At 43.6% G+C, this 16,513-nt stretch overlaps 1 protein-coding gene across 3 annotated transcripts; it reads right to left on the reverse strand.

Moving 5' to 3' along the window:
• Nucleotides 1-285: 285 nt before the first annotated feature.
• On the reverse strand, nt 286-10,093 carry LOC121437278 (TSC22 domain family protein 3-like). Of its 3 annotated transcripts, none has more exons than XM_041637140.1 (3): nt 9,857-10,093; nt 2,918-2,969; nt 286-1,885 (listed from the first exon to the last, which is right to left on the reverse strand). In XM_041637140.1, the coding sequence occupies exons 1-3, from the start codon at nt 9,904-9,906 to the stop codon at nt 1,655-1,657; spliced, it is 333 nt and encodes a 110-aa protein (XP_041493074.1). In that variant the 5' UTR covers nt 9,907-10,093; the 3' UTR covers nt 286-1,654. The 3 variants fall into 3 exon arrangements, with proteins under 3 accessions (XP_041493074.1, XP_041493073.1, XP_041493075.1); XM_041637139.1 differs by lacking the exon at nt 9,857-10,093 and adding an exon at nt 3,655-3,877; XM_041637141.1 differs by lacking the exon at nt 9,857-10,093 and adding an exon at nt 3,306-3,468.
• Nucleotides 10,094-16,513: the final 6,420 nt, after the last annotated feature.

Genomic DNA, 16,513 nt, shown 5'->3' on the forward strand with positions numbered 1-16,513 from the left:
AATAGTCATTTAGACCAAGTAGGAAGGCTAAGATGTGTCCAAATTTTCATAAGGGCTGTGTGATTTTGGATAAGTTACTTAAACTTGCTGAGTCTCAGCTTCCCTATGTGGACAGAGAGGTGTAAGAGCAAAAGCATGTACAGACTATGTAAATGACACACCATCAGGGAGGCAGCAGCCCTTCCCGGGTGTTCAGCAAATATTGGACAGACTAGTAAAACATTTTCCCTCTATCAAATGCCCACCCAGTCTATGTATACAGTCAGACACCAAGTTTATTTTTAGAAAAAAAAAGAGCAAAGTTTATTGAAATTTCAAGCTACATCTGAAAAATCCAAATCCTGAAGACATACAGCAGGATAAGGTGTCAGAAAGTGGAAAGTGTCCACTGTCACAGAACCTCCTTACACAAACTTCCTGGGTACATCTCCCAGGCCCCCAAGGAATCAAAACCATTTACTTCTCTTATCCAACACAGGACTCCATCCTTTAATTCATCCCAAAGTTTCTTACAAGAAAAAAAACAAAAAAAAAACAAAAAACACAACCCCCCAAAACAACAACAACAACACAAAACCAACAACACAAACAAAAACAATTAAAAAAAAACCTCAAACAAAAAAGTGAAGTCCAAACTGATCTTCTCTCAACCCCATTCTATGTAGTCAGCACCAATGAATGGTGGGTTTGGCATTCAAATGAGGACTTCAGTGTCTTCAGTGGACAGATGGGGGAGGGATGCAGCAGCAAGGCATCTGTGGCCGCATTGTGAGGCTGGTCCCCCTCTCCCTCCCTTGTATCTTGAGTCTTAATTAATCTAAAGGACAAAGTGGATCAATTTGGTAAATTAGCACAGTCAAAAAATTAGCTTTAAGAGACAAGGGACCAGTCAGTACTCCCAAAGCTGATTAGGCCCTTCAACATGTAGGTGTATGTGTATATGTATACATCACTACACTAAGATATAGATCTAGCCCTATGGGTATATATATATATATATATATATATATATATATGCATTTATGGCTATATAGAAAAACTATGCCAACACTAACCAAACAGAACTTTGTAAGCGGTCATCCCAAAGCTGTAATCCCACACTGGGCTGTGCACAAAGCCATGCAATATACCATATTAACCAACAGAAGGCTGACTTGGCTCAATCTCTCCCATCTCTGCCCCTGCCTGGGCAAGACAGAGGAGAAGAGAGAGGTTGCCTCTGCTTAAAACACAAGTGGCTTCTTCATAGGAACAGTTATTGTCAGATGAAGTTGTGGAAGATGTCCATGGAAATGAAAAACAGACCCCTTATACTTTCTGGAGCACACTGGCATTACATCTCAAACTACTTTCTCCTTTGCCAGCTGTAACTAAGTTGCCCAGGCCCTGGAAGCCCCTGGGCCCGGTAGCATGAGAGGCTCACTGGCTTGGGGTTACTAGGCCCCATGCAACTCAGTCTCCAGGGACCTGCTCTTTGTCAGGGGTCTGTCACTGGAGTGGACCCAGATGGCCATGTCCTTGAAACATCTCTTGGCACCAGCTATGTTAGTTGTAAAGTTCTCCACATGAGATGACGCTTGGGGAGCCAAAAAACAAACTGGAAAGAACTAGGTAGAACAAGTTGTGGCTCTGCCCACCCTGAGGACAGAGCCACTTACACCGCAGAACCACCAGGGGCTTCTGGGGTTTCTGGGGCTTCGGGTGCTGGCTCTTCAGGGCTCAGCCTGGACTGGAACTTTTCCAGCTGCTCTGAGCTTGCCAGGGTCTTCAGGAGGGTGTTCTCACGCTCCAGCTGGGAGTTCTTCTCCACCAGCTCACGGATCTGCTCCTTTAGGAGCTCCACCTCCTCTCTCACAGCATACATCAGATGATTCTTCACTAGATCCTGTCATGGAACAAAACTATTTGTTAGCCACCATGGCCCCTCCGCAGCACTGTCACTCTGCTATCAATCTGCTGCACTGGTCTTCATGCCACCATCATGCAACTCTCACCCAGCACATCGTTCCTAGAGCTCACTTCTTTGCCCTATTCTTACACACTTAAGACTCTTGCTTAGGACAGTTGCAGAATTTGGGCCATGTCAGGGTTGGGAGCCCAACTTTGTTCCAGACTCTTCAAATTACTAATGATTTTCAAGTCTGACTAGGTTAAGACCTCTCAGTTTATCCTGAGATAATTTTATGGCACAAATCTGGAGGAAGCCTACAGTGCACCCCATATTCTTGGTCTGTTTTATAAACAATTGCCAATAATATGAAATTGTTATCTCCTAAAAACGCACATCGAGTCACCCTTGTCTTGAAAACTCAAATAGGACACATGAACCTTACTCTGGGGAGAGGCAGAGCTTTCCGTACCCTTTGAATTTATTGAGGGATAGGGAACTGTGCCATTAAGCCCCACAGCACAGTTGAGGAGCTTATCACTGGAAGACGTCCCAAGTCTCTGCAGCATTTTGGCTGTTTGGTGGAGTGTGACCTCTACCTATTAAGAAGCAGGCCAGCAAAAGGGTGGGGTGCTTTGCTTTCCTCCCAACTCCTGACCCCAGCCCAGCCCAGGATCTGCAGAGGCACTGCAGTGCAACTGCATCCAATGAGCTCTGGCCCCTGCCAACTGCAGGAAACAGACAAATCCAAGAGTTGCAATTCTCACCTTGCACCATTCAGGAGGGAGCCATAGGCTGCTGCAAAGCCCTGGGATAGAGGAGGAGTCAAAAAGGAGGTAGTGTACCAAGGGCAGACTAGGAATGTCCTAAAAGACATCCCGCTAATGGTCTCCAGTGAGAATAGGAAGCTGGCAGTTATTTTCTTTAGGGTCCTGGCTAAACGTTTTTGCATCCACCCCCTCAAACTGTCCAGAGTTACATAAGCTACAAATAAGTCAGGGGACGGTAATGACACAGTGATGCACTCACCATGGCCTGCTCAATCTTGTTGTCTAGGGCCACCACGCTGGCTCCAGAGGCACTGCCAAGACAAAAAGCAAAGCCACCCATTACTCACTCTAAGCCCAAGGCAGTTGTGGCTGAAGTCCTCCACCTGCCTAGGGTCTTCTTCTCTCCTGCCTCCTTGGCCTTAATTCCAGGCACTTAAGGTCTCTCTCCACCCCTGCAGGAAACTGCACTTCTCTAACCCCGCTAACCTTGCTTGGGCGCCGCCCTGAGTTCCAAAGGATTGGAGCTCTGCGCGGTTCTGAGGCGCCCGGGCCTGAGCGGCCTGCTTTCAGGCTATTTGCAAACAATAGAGCGCGCGCCCAAGTAAAGCCCCCCGCTGCGGGGCCCCAAAGGTCCCGGGCAAACCTACCAATCTCCGGACCTAGCTAGGAATTCCTTCTCGATTTAGAAGCTTCGGACCTTTCCCCAGACGGTGCACAGCCTGCCCCGGCCCTGCCTAGCTCGCCGCCCCTCTGCCTTAGCAGCGGCAGCTGCTAGTTCTCACCGCGGCGCGGCAGCCGCAGGGACGCTCCGCCGGCAGATCCCAGCGTAGAGGTGACCCCCCCTCCTGCGTCCCCTACCCCCGCCCCTTCCCAGGATGCTACACCGCGGAGAAACAGGGACCAGAGCAAGGCTAGCTAGCTATGTGATCCACCTCGGAGCCCAGCCCCATGGGCTCCGCGGCTCGATTCAGCGCGCGAGCTAGGGCAAGTGGTTACCTGTTATCCAGCTTAACGGAAACCACATCCCCTCCGAGCAGAGAAGAGAAGAAGGAGATGGAGAAATTGTGCAGCTGATAGACCGCCACCTCCATGGGGGTCTGATACATTTCGGTGTTCATGATTCGAGTTGCCGGGGGGAGCTGTGGCTGGTTTGGGTGGCTGCTGGCGCGCTGCTACGGGATAGGCTCTGGCGCCGCAATTCGGCCCTGGAGCTTAGAAGGAAGTCTGCCTGGCAGAACCTGAGCAAGTCAGGCACTTCAAGCTCGAGGGAAGTCACCAAGTGTGTCACAACTCCACAGCTGCCAGCCCAACCCAGACTCAGAGATAATTTCGGCTCCTGCTTCTTTATATAGGAGGAGCCCGCTGCGTCACATGGCGTCAGGGCCATGCAAATGAGTCCTGTACTGGGCTTTGTGGCCCATTTAAACCACATCCCCCTCGGTGAACCTTAGTCAGGGAGTGTAAACAGTTCAGCACTTTCTTGTGCCAATTGGCATCTCCAAAGAGGACTTTGGAGGCTGGTAAAAACCAAACTGGAGCTCTTTTCTAGAGAAATGAACAGCAGGTAGAAAGCATTCAGTAGAGGGCGGTACTGCATTTAAAAGCTTTCCGGGTGCCAATCCATGTGCTCTAACTGACTTTGCAATGCTCTCCTGTCACTCTCTGAATGCCTACCCCCACCATTAGGAGTCTCACTTTCTCCAGCTGACTGCATCTTTCCTTGGACACAGACTTTCCATCTGTATGTTCACTCACTCAGCAATGCAGCTGTCTAGCAAAGCATCAGCCAGATGCCTACCCAGCCTGGTCTAAACTTCAGGACCCACTCAACTCATCTCTTCCTTGAGAAGTACAAGTATGGGAATAATGGGTGGTTTGCATGTAATACACTCACAGGTGTGCACGGATCTGTGAGTGCATGTGTATGGGGGAAAGAGGGTTCAAGAGCTGATGAGACAGACACACACTAGGGAGCAGTAGGTGGGTGACAGAAGATGTGGAAAGAAGACAGAGCAGTGGAGTTGGCAATGGAGTGACCACAGATGCCAGTCCTTTTCTCTTTGGTCTCTACACCCTACTCTGCAAAGAAAATACATTCACCACTATTACCTGAGAGCTCATGTCCCTATTTATTTTATTTTATGTGTATGAGTGTTTTGCTGGTATGTATGTCTGTGCACCACATGAGTGCCTGGTGTCTGTCTGTCTGAGGAGGCCAGAAGAGGGCAATGGATCCTCTGGGACTGGAGTTACAGAAGATTGTGAACAATCATGTGGTGCTGGCAATCAACTGGGTCCTCTGGAAGAGTAGCCAGCGCTCTTGCTGCTGAGTCATCTCTCCAGCCCTATTTTTATTTTTTTTTACTTACTTACAGGCAGGGTCTATCTATGCAGCTCAAGCTGACCTCCAATCATAATTCTCTTACATGCTGTGATTGTAGACTACACCAACATGACTTGGCTAACTATTTTTTAAAAGATTTTTAAGGGATGGAGGGATGGCTCATCCATTAAAGGCTAGGCTCACAACCAAAAATATTTCTAAATCTTTCTTATAAACAGCAAGCTGAAGAAGAAAACTACAAACCAAAGCTACACATAAATTGCCTCAGGAAAAATAGCTCCAGTGTCAACAGAGCCCGGAGGAAAGGAAGATTTAGAATTTCTCCAGGTGCTCCCAAGCTGAGAACCCTGAAGCACTGACATCAAGGGGAACTTGCCTCCTCCAGAAATCTCAAAGTCCTGATAACAGTTCCATTTACTTGTGCATATTTCCTGCTTTCTTAACTTTTGTTTTATCATTCCTATAAAATATGAAATAATGAATGATACAGGGAATCCAAAGAGAAACTCCACCCCTGGGAAAAATTTGGCCAAACTATAAATAAATTCACTTTTATTTGCCCACTTCTGTTTACTTCAGAATACAGGAAACTAAGCTGGTACATTGTGGACCTAAGTGTCTAGTAGTAATGGATCCAACTATATATATACACCATTGAAGAGTACTTAATGATACCATAAGGAAAGAGGTTTCTGTTGTTTAATAAAATTACACATGTTTGCATCAAAATGTATTTTCATTCTTTTGGGCATTAAAAAGAAAGGAAGGAAGGAAGGAAGGAAGGAAGGAAGGAAGGAAAGAAAGAGACTGAAAAAGGAGGTGGCTTCTAAAGCCTTGAGGTTCTTCCTACTCCTGCCTAAGAGAGGCCACCTGGTGGATAAAATTAGAACTGCAAGGATAAGAAACAGCGTGGGCAGAGACAGGGATAAGTGATGCAATCACCAATACTGTTTACACCAACCTAGGACTAGAGGAACATTAGGTTCCACCAACATATACAATAGTTTGCATGATGTTAAGGCAAGTACACATAAATCAGTGCTCCACAAGCTATGGTCCAATGAAACAACCCAGGGCAATCGTTCTATTGGAAAAGTACCGGGACCTCTTATCAGCAAAGGAGGTAATTATTTGCTTCAGGATATTTCTTAGACAGGTACCTGGTACTGACACCCTGGCTAAGGCCCCAGCCAAGCCCAATCTGAAGACCTTGATTTCCTCCTGGCTTTTAGTGCATTTATGTCACTGAACAGGCACTGTTTTCAACTATGAAATGGGGCTCCACTGGTAGATTTCAATGGTAAAATATTCAATGTCCACTGCAGTTGCAAAGAGCTGACCAAGCGCCCGGCAGTGGTGGTGCCCGCCTTTAATCCCAGCACTCGGGAGGCAGAGGCGGGTGGATCTCTGTGATTTTGAGGCCAGCCTGGTCTGGTCTACAAGAGCTAGTTCCAGGACAGGCTCAAAAGCTACTGAGACCCTGTCTTGAAAAACAAAACAAAACAAAAACCAAAACAACAACAAAAAGCAAAGAGATGACCAATAAACTCTCCAAGCAAATCTTTTGCATAGCCCATTCCATACCATTTAGGTGGGAGAAAATGCCAACCTCAAGACATTGTTAACTTCGGACTCCCTGAATGTGGTGTTTGCACTAAGTGGTGTGCAGCAGACAGAACAAAGTATAGGTAGTATTTATAGGTCATTAAGAACATTATCCGCAGCCGGGCAATGGTGGCACATGCCTTTAATCCCAGCACTCGGGAGGCAGAGGCAGGCGGATCTCTTTGAGTTCGAGACCAGCCTGGTCTACAGAGCTAGTTCCAGGACAGGAACCAAAGCCGCAGAGAAACCCTGTCTCGAAAAACCAAAAAAAAAAAAAATTAACCGAGGAGAAAAAAACCTTTTAAATTAGCAGCTTAGCTGCTCTTGGAGTTTCCTGATTTATTAATCTTCCCTCTGCCACCTAGAGCTTTCTTGGTCTAAAAAAAACTTCTGAGTTGATTTTTTTATTGCTTTGTAAATTTTTCCTAAACTACTGCTACTCACCCACCCCAAGACAGTGGGAGGTAGGGATAAGACAGGTTGGCAGGGGCAAAATACCACCAGGAAAATGATGTACAAGAGAAGTAAAACAACCATTTTGATGAAGGTTTCTTCATTTGGAAACAGTGACAGAGAATTTCAGGTACTTTGAGGAAAGAAAAGAGGAAACAGGGGTTGCTCACAAGGTTGAATTGAATTGCTCACTAATTATACTTCAAATAAAAAACAACCTGAGTTTGAGATTCACTGACTATAATAGCTACCATAGCACTAGCTATGAGCTGACACTGTGCTGGCTATACCATAAACCCTGCATTTTAGGCAATATCACTACCATTTACAAATAAAAAAAACCCTGAGGGTCTGGTACCTTGCCCAACATGGTGAATACATTGCAGAGCTAGGACTCTAGCACAAATCTACTGACCAAGAAACTAAGTTTGTTTGTTTGACTATACCAGCTAATGGATAATTGTTGGTCAGGAAATAGGTTTACTGAAAGAGCAGAGATTACTGAAGTTGGAGGGATGAATTGGAGGAGTCAGAGAAGGGTAAGGAGGAAAGAAAGGGTGGAGAGAAAATGCCTGTAGGATGCTAGCAACTTTGGTGACAGACAAGAGGCTCTAAGGCCAACTTTGAGTTTTAAGCATAGTCAGCTTTTCTGACACTTGGAGATGGGAAAAATAATCAGACTGTCCTTAAGAGCTTTAGAAAAGGGCCATGTTGCTTTTACTGGTTAATGAATAAAGAAACTGCTTTCGGCCAATGGCTTAACAGAGTAAAGCCAGGTTGAAAGAGATTTAAAGAGCGCAGGCAGAGTCAGGGAGAAGCCGTGGAGCCCCTCCAGAGACAGACACCCGCCGGATGGAACTTTACCCAGTAAGCCACAGCCACATGGCGATACACAGATTAATGGAGATGGGTTAGTTTAGGATATAAGCGTTAGGCAAAAATACATTTAAGTTATTGGCCAAAAGTATTGCAAATAAAAAAAATAAAATAAAACTGATTAAACTGAAAAAAAAAAGAAAAGGGCCATGTTCATTTAGATCAGTTCAAAACACAATTGAGAAGTCTTCAAAGTCATGCCAGTCTAAGAAATAGAAGCTACTGGTGATTCCATAAAGGAATGAATATATAGTTCCAGAGCACACACTATTCCAAATAAAGTGTGTGGTTTTAGAATAACAATCACAATCTATTTAAACCTCAAAATTTTGCCCCCTCCCACTTACCGATATCCTTAGTTAAATCTCTCCATTTTTTCTTATTCTTGCTGTACTGTCTTTAGAATGAGGTCAGTAAGTAAACAAGCTTAGTTGGGCATTGTGGCATGCTTTTAATACCAAGAGGCAGAGACAGAGGCAGGCAGATTTCTGTGAGTTCAAGGCCAGTCTGGTGTGTGTAGGTTAGTCAGGGCTATGGAGTGAGTGAACCCTTAGGAAGGAAAGGAAAGGAAAGGAAAGGAGAGGAGAGGAGAGGGGAGGGGAGGGGAGGGGAGGGGCAAATTTATACCATGAACTTAGTGGTTTTGTTTTTCTGACTGACCCACTATCCTGTGGATTCAGCCCACACTTAGACCAATCTCTCTCTTCTGCTATACGTCCATAGTTCTGTATGTGAAAAGTAAGCTTTATCTCAGTTTCCAGAGAATTACTGGATCCCAGGGTTATATAAAGAAAAAAAAAGAACTTCTGTAAATGTCTCTATACAAAGATTTTCTAATAAGGACAAGGGAGATTGGGGAAGGGGGTTGAACCTAAATGGTTAGTTTTATGGTTAACCCTCAGCATACCAGAAAACTCTTCTGTTTAAAACATTTGCACCAACCCTTGGAGTGGGTGAAAGATTGCACAGTACATTATATCCATTATCTAGTCTAATACTTCTGAGTAAAGTACTGATCTTATCCTTCTTTCCTGCACAAGTGGACTCCACACAGGAACGAGCAACTCAAGGCTTCAACAGCCCAACAACATCAACATTCAGAAATATTTCTAAGCCTCTTCTTCTACCCCACAACTTATAAATATAGCCTAGATCTGAAGCCAGCACGCCAGCAGTACCTGCTGATGAGCTAGGCCCTTCACTGGCTTCACTTTTAGCCCTAACACCACAGTACTTTTTGCAAGGAAGCAGACATAGCTGGCCCTACCTCCCTCAGGGGTGACCTCCTAAAGGTAATGAGGATGGATCAATTTTCCTCATTTCAGGAGGCCATGGGAGGTAGTTTATTGTTTGAGCTGGAAGAATATGTTCACATTCCCATTGGTCTGTTCTACTTTAAATGTCAAAGTCATCCGGACAAGAGCTCCTACTACCAGTAGATAGGTTACTGGGAAAAATCCTAGCAGCATAAACCTCACATGGGATCTCAGCATGGTGTGAAAGGGTGGAGATCAGGCTTGGGTGGGTGTGGTAGGTTGGAGGAGGCAGCAAGGGGGAACATCTTACTTCCCTTTTTGTCACACTTGAAGCATTGTGTACCACACAGCCAGAAGGAAACTATTTATAGGCAAGTCTTCCGTATTTTCTACAGGGAATGTTCCACCCAAGGATTCAGCAATATTGCCAGCAAAACACAGGGTCCTATGTCAGGAGAAGCGGAAAAGGACATGATGCGAGAGGTGTGGGACCAGCCACAAAACAAATATTGGGTTAGGAGCTAGAAAGGGAAATACAAAAAGGATATTGAACGCCTGAGCATTAGTACAGTGCTAATGGGATAGGTCAAAAAAATCCCTCCCCAGTTACTCCTCCAGATATAGCCCCCTTCTATCTAGGGTCTGTCTAGTTCTGGTTACTTACTTGTCCCATTTTCTGAAGAGGCTGGGGGAATACGGAGGCTGAAATGCCATGGTATAATCTGTCCTTGTTTCTTTCTTATCTTCTCTCTTCCCCTCTGGTTCCACTCCAATGTGGGAGACTATAGACACGAAGGCCACTGCCACTTACATAGTTATTTTGACTTCATGGAAAATCCCCAATGTTCAGAAGGAGAGAAGCAAGAAGAAAAGACGGTGACAGTGAAAGTGTCTTGTTCTCTGTAGATCATGTGAATTGCCTTGCATAGCCAGGACCCAGAGCCTTAATTGTGTTGGGCAGGAAAGTGGGGAGGATGTAGATGCAAATGCAGAAGGCAATGGTATTGCGGGTGTGGGGGACAAGTAGAATCCTGGTAGAAAGATGGGTACTCTCTTGGAGAAGCAGCTCTAGCAAATGATTTGGGGCACACCCTGGCACTGGATGATGGCAAGAACAATGAATTGTGCCTTTCAGCTCCCTCCTGGACAGGGTCCCGTGTGAGCTTCACAAACAATATCTGAGTGACACTAGGGATAGGAGGCAGAATTTCAATAGGCATTCTGCCCTCACCTCCCCTACCCCCGCCCTCATTAACATGAGTAAACATTGCTCTCCTCAAACCACCTTCATTACCCCGACTTTGGTGGCTAGCTGTGGGGAGGTCTTATATTGGAGTCTCAACAGGAATGGAACTATTGATGACTTTTCAGGAATGTAGTTTAACCTCAGTGGATCTCGAATTTCATGAACCTTGTGTCAGTATTTATGCCTGTCTCCTTTCCCTTTATACCTTGTGGCTGTCACAATCAATCTCCTTAATTTTTCCAAGCCTTCTTCACATTTTCACCCTTACCAATAACTATAAATTTCATGAAAAAGAGGTTTGTAAAATTAACATAATTAAAAAGCAAACTGGTAATATAAGATATCAATTATGATTCCTTCTAGAATATCTTAAGTTTTGGGCATATGATTCCTTCTAGAATATCTTAAGTTTTTGGCAAGTTTAGAATTTCTCCCTACTGTTAGACCTTGGTGAAAAGTTTATGTAAAGAAAACAAAACAAGGGGGCTGGAGAGATGGCTCAGTGGTTAAGAGCATAGCCTGCTCTTCCAAAGGTCCTGAGTTCAATTCCCGGCAACCACATGGTGGCTCACAACCATCTGTAATGAGGTCTGGTGCCCTCTTCTGGCCTGCAGACATACACACAGACAGAATATTGTATACATAATAAATAAATAAATATTTAAAAAAAAAAAAAAAAAAAAGAAAACAAAACAAGCCGGGCGGTGGTGGCGCACGCCTTTAATCCCAGCACTCGGGAGGCAGAGGCAGGTGGATCTCTGTGAGTTCGAGGCCAGCCTGGTCTACAGAGCTAGTTCCAGGATAGGCTCCAAAGCCACAGAGAAACCCTGTCTCGAAAAAAACAAAAACAAAACAAAACAAAACAAAAAACTAGGGTTTGGCACAGGAGTGTAGCTTGGAGTTCATGGGGACCATACCATTTCTACCTCTGGGCATAATTTCAAAGTGAAGAGTAAAGTTTTCTTATTCCCATCCTCTCCTCTCTTTGGCTACTGCCTACCTGAAGCTGATAATATAGCCGCCACAGAATATGGTGTTTTTGTAGGATCTGTTTTCTCTAACACAGTGACTGACAGTGCCAAGAAGGGTTTGTAATGCAAGGCCACCATGGGGGGTTCACTTCTCCCTGTCATGTTCTTGACCTTTCTCCCTTGGCCAACTCAATCTTAATCTCATTCCATATCCTTTATGAAGCAGATACTGGGGTTGTTTGCACACCCATCCCCAAGCCAAGAGACATATTAATAAAGGCAAATAACTTCTCTCTGAAAATCTTGGTGCACTATAGCCTTACAGAGGCTGGGAAAATAAGAGTATAATATGACCAAGGACACACTGGCAGGGTCTTCTTACCCACTTTGCTCTGTGAAGCCATCTTGAGAGCCAAAATTCCAAATCTTTTTTTTTTCTGGCAGTTGCCAAGGTTACTTTGATTGTTACATCAAGGACTTAAGGCTACTAGAAATGCTTAGGAGACAAAAACCAAGAGAACTCTGTTAGGGTGGCAGAGACAACAGACAAGGGGCTTGCTAATAAGGCAGAGGAACTTGTCAGGGAGGCAGAGTTAGCAGTCAAGGGGTTTGTGAAGAAGGCACAGGCTCTAAGGTGGAACACCTGGCTTCACTGGGTGACCCACAATAAAATAGGTGACCTTTGAAGTGATATAAGTTCTCTAAGGAATATAAGAATGGCTAATATTTAATCCCAGCACTTGGGAGGCAGAGGCAGGCGGATTTCTGTGAGTTCGAGACCAGCCTGGTCTACAAGAGCTAGTCCCAGGACAGGCTCCAAAACCACAGAGAAACCCTGTCTCGAAAAACCAAAAAAAAAAAAAAGGAATGGATAATACTAATAATGCCAGCTTTACATCACAGCAGAGCTATTCACCAAACAGTCACTTGAGGTGGATCCTTGGGTCTCTTTTGTGGAACTCTATAACTTGTAGAGAGAGGCGCTACAGATTTCAAAGGGTCTGGTCTGTCCACACCCTACCCTGGGGTTTCCTGGATGGTGAGAAGGCAGTTTAGATAGAGTGGGAGGCCACAGTGGGGATACAGAAATTGGCTGAGAAATACTTCTCTCAAAACAGAAAGCAGAAAAATAGGTGGAATTATTCCTTGGGCAGGGCCCCCCAACCATGGGAATAGTGCCAGAGAACACTTAAAGGAGTGATGGGAGTGGTTAAGGAAGGCCTTTCAACAGGTTTAAGAAATGCTGACAAGGGATACACACACCTTCTCAGGAAGAAAGAGAAAACACACACACACACATAATCCCTCCCAATGCAAACACCTTCCTCAACCATTAATACAGTCCAATTCCTGGAGATAGTCAGGGAAAGAAGTTCATTCCTTCTCCCTCCATCCCTCTGCTCTTCCTTTGCTTTTTCCAGCTTCCTTACGTCCTCAAAGGGATAGTAAGATAATAAGATATGACAAGACAATGCAAACTCTAGAGTTTATGTTAGTGTCAAAAGGCAGGGCCTCTATTCTGTCATTCTGAGCTGGCTATGTGTTGTATAGAAGTCACAGGTGACAGGATCTTAGAAGAAACTTGGAGTGACATTCAAATGGTCACTAGAGAAACCAGCTTTAAACATTTAACTGCACGCTGGGAAGATGCCAAGGATTTCCTCATCTCCCTTTCTCCTTGGTTGCCAGCTTCCCTATCACTCTCAGTAAGGTAATAGGGCCATAGTATATGGCAATATAGAAAGACAGGGCACTTTAAATCAAGTCAGAGCTTGAATCATGGCTTAAAGGTGTGAGCCAAGAAAAGGCCTATCTAAATAGCTCCTGTGGTACCATAGATAGATACTGAGTTCTACTTTGTATGATGTAGTTCAACATATTCTAGGCCAATTACTTAATTTTCCATGTTTCTCACTCTTAGAAACTTGATAAGACCACAAGAGAGCTATTATTAGGGGGATAATGTCAAACCTACTCTGTTTTTGTTTTATGTCTTTTTGGGGGGAGGGGAGGAGAGGTGTGGAGTCAGCTTCTTGCTATACAGTCTTGACTGGCCTGGATCCTGTTTTGTAGTCCATGTTAACCTTGAACTTGCAGAAATAGTCCTGCTTCAGCCTCCTCAGTGTTGGGATTACAGGCGTGTGCCTCCACGGTCAGCCTTTCTGAAATACTTTGATTTATATATAAACATTGGAAAACTTTGCCCCTGCTATGAGAAATAGATTATTTCTAAGGCACTTCACAGCTGTTTTGAGAATTCTGTCTGTGAAGCTCAGGAGGTTTGGAAATGGGATATCACAACAGGGAAGAGAGAACTCAGGCCAGAGAATAGGAAGGGTCTGACTTTTCTGAACATCGTAGTCAATGAACAGACTTTACCTCCATTTACAGAAGTTAGCTTTACTGAAGGTCCACACTTGTCATCTAACTAGTCAAATGTGGGTTGGGTTGTTTCCTAGGTTTGCCAGAGGGATGTAACTCATTCCCCATCAGTAACTTGCTAGGGCTGACTACAAATGCCTAATTGGGGACTATTTGCTGCACACATGCCTACCCTGATCCACGGCTGAAACTTAACTACTTCTACCATCTCTATCACTCTATGCTATGATTATGTCCTTGGTCAAGAGGCTGCCTCTACTGCTTACCAATTCCCCTCTCTCAAGGGATAACAGGAGGGGAATTCACTGCTCTCTGTGATAAGCATCTGATCTGTGAACTGTAGTTGGGCATTGTATTTCATTTTCATCTTTATTTTATACTGCTATATTCTGGGGCTTAGAAATAAGCAAAGGCTATGCTTTTCCCCAAGACCTGGATTTCCTGATTTCCGTCAGGAACAGAATGATCTTTTTAATCTTTTTCGTTTCTGTTGTTCCTTGATACAGTGTTATAGGTGAGACTTTAAAAGAGAGATACTTTGGGTCAAAAACCTGGAAAATTTTAGTGCCAGCCTAAAACACCAGTTATTATGGTTTGAATATGAAATTACCCCCAACAGAGTCATGTGTTGAATGTTTGGTCCCAAACTGGTGGCACTATTTCAGGAGTTGGAGTCTACTTGGAAAGAAGTTTAATGTTAGACTATTCTTGGAAGATTATACCCATTCCCCATCCCTTTCTTTCACTGTTCTCTGTCCACCATTAGGGGAGTAGCCTTTGCCACATGCTCCTGCCACCATGCTGTTCTGACTAACCATAGGTACAGAATCAATTAAACCAAAGACAATGAACTTGTAGCTGTTCTCTGAGGTACACAGCTCTCAGTCCTTCCTGAAAGCAGGCATGTGAAATAGTGAAGTCACCTTAACAAGTACAGACTTCTTTTAAAGGCCACAAGAATACTGTAAAGATAAAGCACAGAAATGAAAAGTTCAAAGTGCCAGTATAGATTTAAAAAAAAAAACAACAACTTATAGCTACCTTTGTGTCAATAATCAAAGACAGAAGTGCCTGGATCATGATAGGTGAAGGTTTTATGAGCATAAGAAGCCTTTAAGACCTAGAGACAAGAGAGTTTGTGGGCCTGACCAGGAAAAGCTTCCTGCCAAAGTTCATACACCTTGAAAATAAGATGAACACTAGCTCCACTATCCTGGGATAGAGCTCTAACAGCAACCTAATGAATCCTGGTCAATAGCTCTGTAATCCTGATATTTGTTGAAACTAATAATACTGTGAGGTTTGTTGACAGAGTTGCAAGAGAACTAAAGTAAATATGGGAAAAAAACCTGAGGAATAGCTAAGTATAGGCAGTTATTACCTCTATGGCTAAGAAGGGATTTTTATTTTTATTTTTTTAAATTTTTATTTATTATTTTTTAATGATTTATTTAACTTTATGTTCATTGGTGTGAAGGTGTCAGATCTTGTGGAACTGCATTTTCAGATAGTTGTGAGCTGCCATGTGGGTGTTGGGAATCGAACCCAGGTCCTCTGGAAGAGCAGTCACTGCTCTTAACCACTGAGCCATCTCTCCAGCCCCCAAGAAGGGATTTTTTTTTGTTTTTTGTTTTTTTGTTTTTTCGAGACAGGGTTTCTCTGTAGCTTTGGAGCCTGTCCTGCCAAGAAGGGATTTTTAAAGATACTCCTTTGACTTCTGTTATGTGACCAGTGAGTCCTCTCTAGGCAGTTATAATAAGGATTTGGCCCACATGCAGATACAGGTCCCTCAGACAGATGGTAATGACAGAAGAGTGAAGAGGTATTTCCTAATGTACTTTTCTTGAGAGATACTCTAACATCCATCCTAAATAAACCTTGTCAAGCAAGAAGAAAATTATGTCAGGAGACCAGAGTATTTTTCCCACGTTGCCTACTGGTCAGCTGGAAGACGCCATAGATGACTTTTAAACACCCTATGTTGTTAGATCCTCATCCATAAAAATGGAACTATGTTCTTCCTCTCATATAATGCCTCACAAAGTGTATATATTATGGATACCTTAAGGTCTGGAAATGAATAATTTCACTTTATTTTTAGCAGAACAAAAATGCTAAGCATATATAATATGTGTGTATGTATTGTATTTCTAGAGTTTATTGACAAGCTTTAGGCGCTCACATTCCTTAATTTGTTGGAGAATGAAAAGGGAACATGTGAATGTGATATACTACATGATCCTAAAGAATGGTTAGAAAAAATGGCTTTCTAATTATGAAAACCTTCCAGTACTGTTTCAAAATTTCTGTCCAGTTTATAATTTTGTTCTAATGGCTTCAGAAGTTATTTACACCAATTATGTGGAGGAGGGTAGTTGAGGAATTGATATGAAAATGGCATCAATACATAAATTAGAATGCACAATATTAACCAAGTCATACAATCTCAGAAAGAAAAAAATCACGTTCTCTCTCACATGCAGAACCTAGACAATAATATATGTATATATGTAAACAAATGTATAAGTGAGAACAATGTAACATGAAGAAAAGAGAACAAGAAAAACTAAAAAGAAGGAGGTGAGGAATGACTGAATGTAGGCAATGTTTATTATGAAAGATATCTGTTAGGAAAATTTCCTAATGTGAGCTCCCTGACGACGCAAAAATTCCCAATCAAGCCAAATCAAAACAAGCCAAATTAAGAAATATCCAGGTTTAA

Source organism: Microtus oregoni, unplaced genomic scaffold, assembly GCF_018167655.1.
Source record: "Microtus oregoni isolate MIOR12 unplaced genomic scaffold, Mior012 000050F_ref0000143, whole genome shotgun sequence".
In the NCBI taxonomy this organism is placed as follows: domain Eukaryota; kingdom Metazoa; phylum Chordata; class Mammalia; order Rodentia; family Cricetidae; genus Microtus; species Microtus oregoni.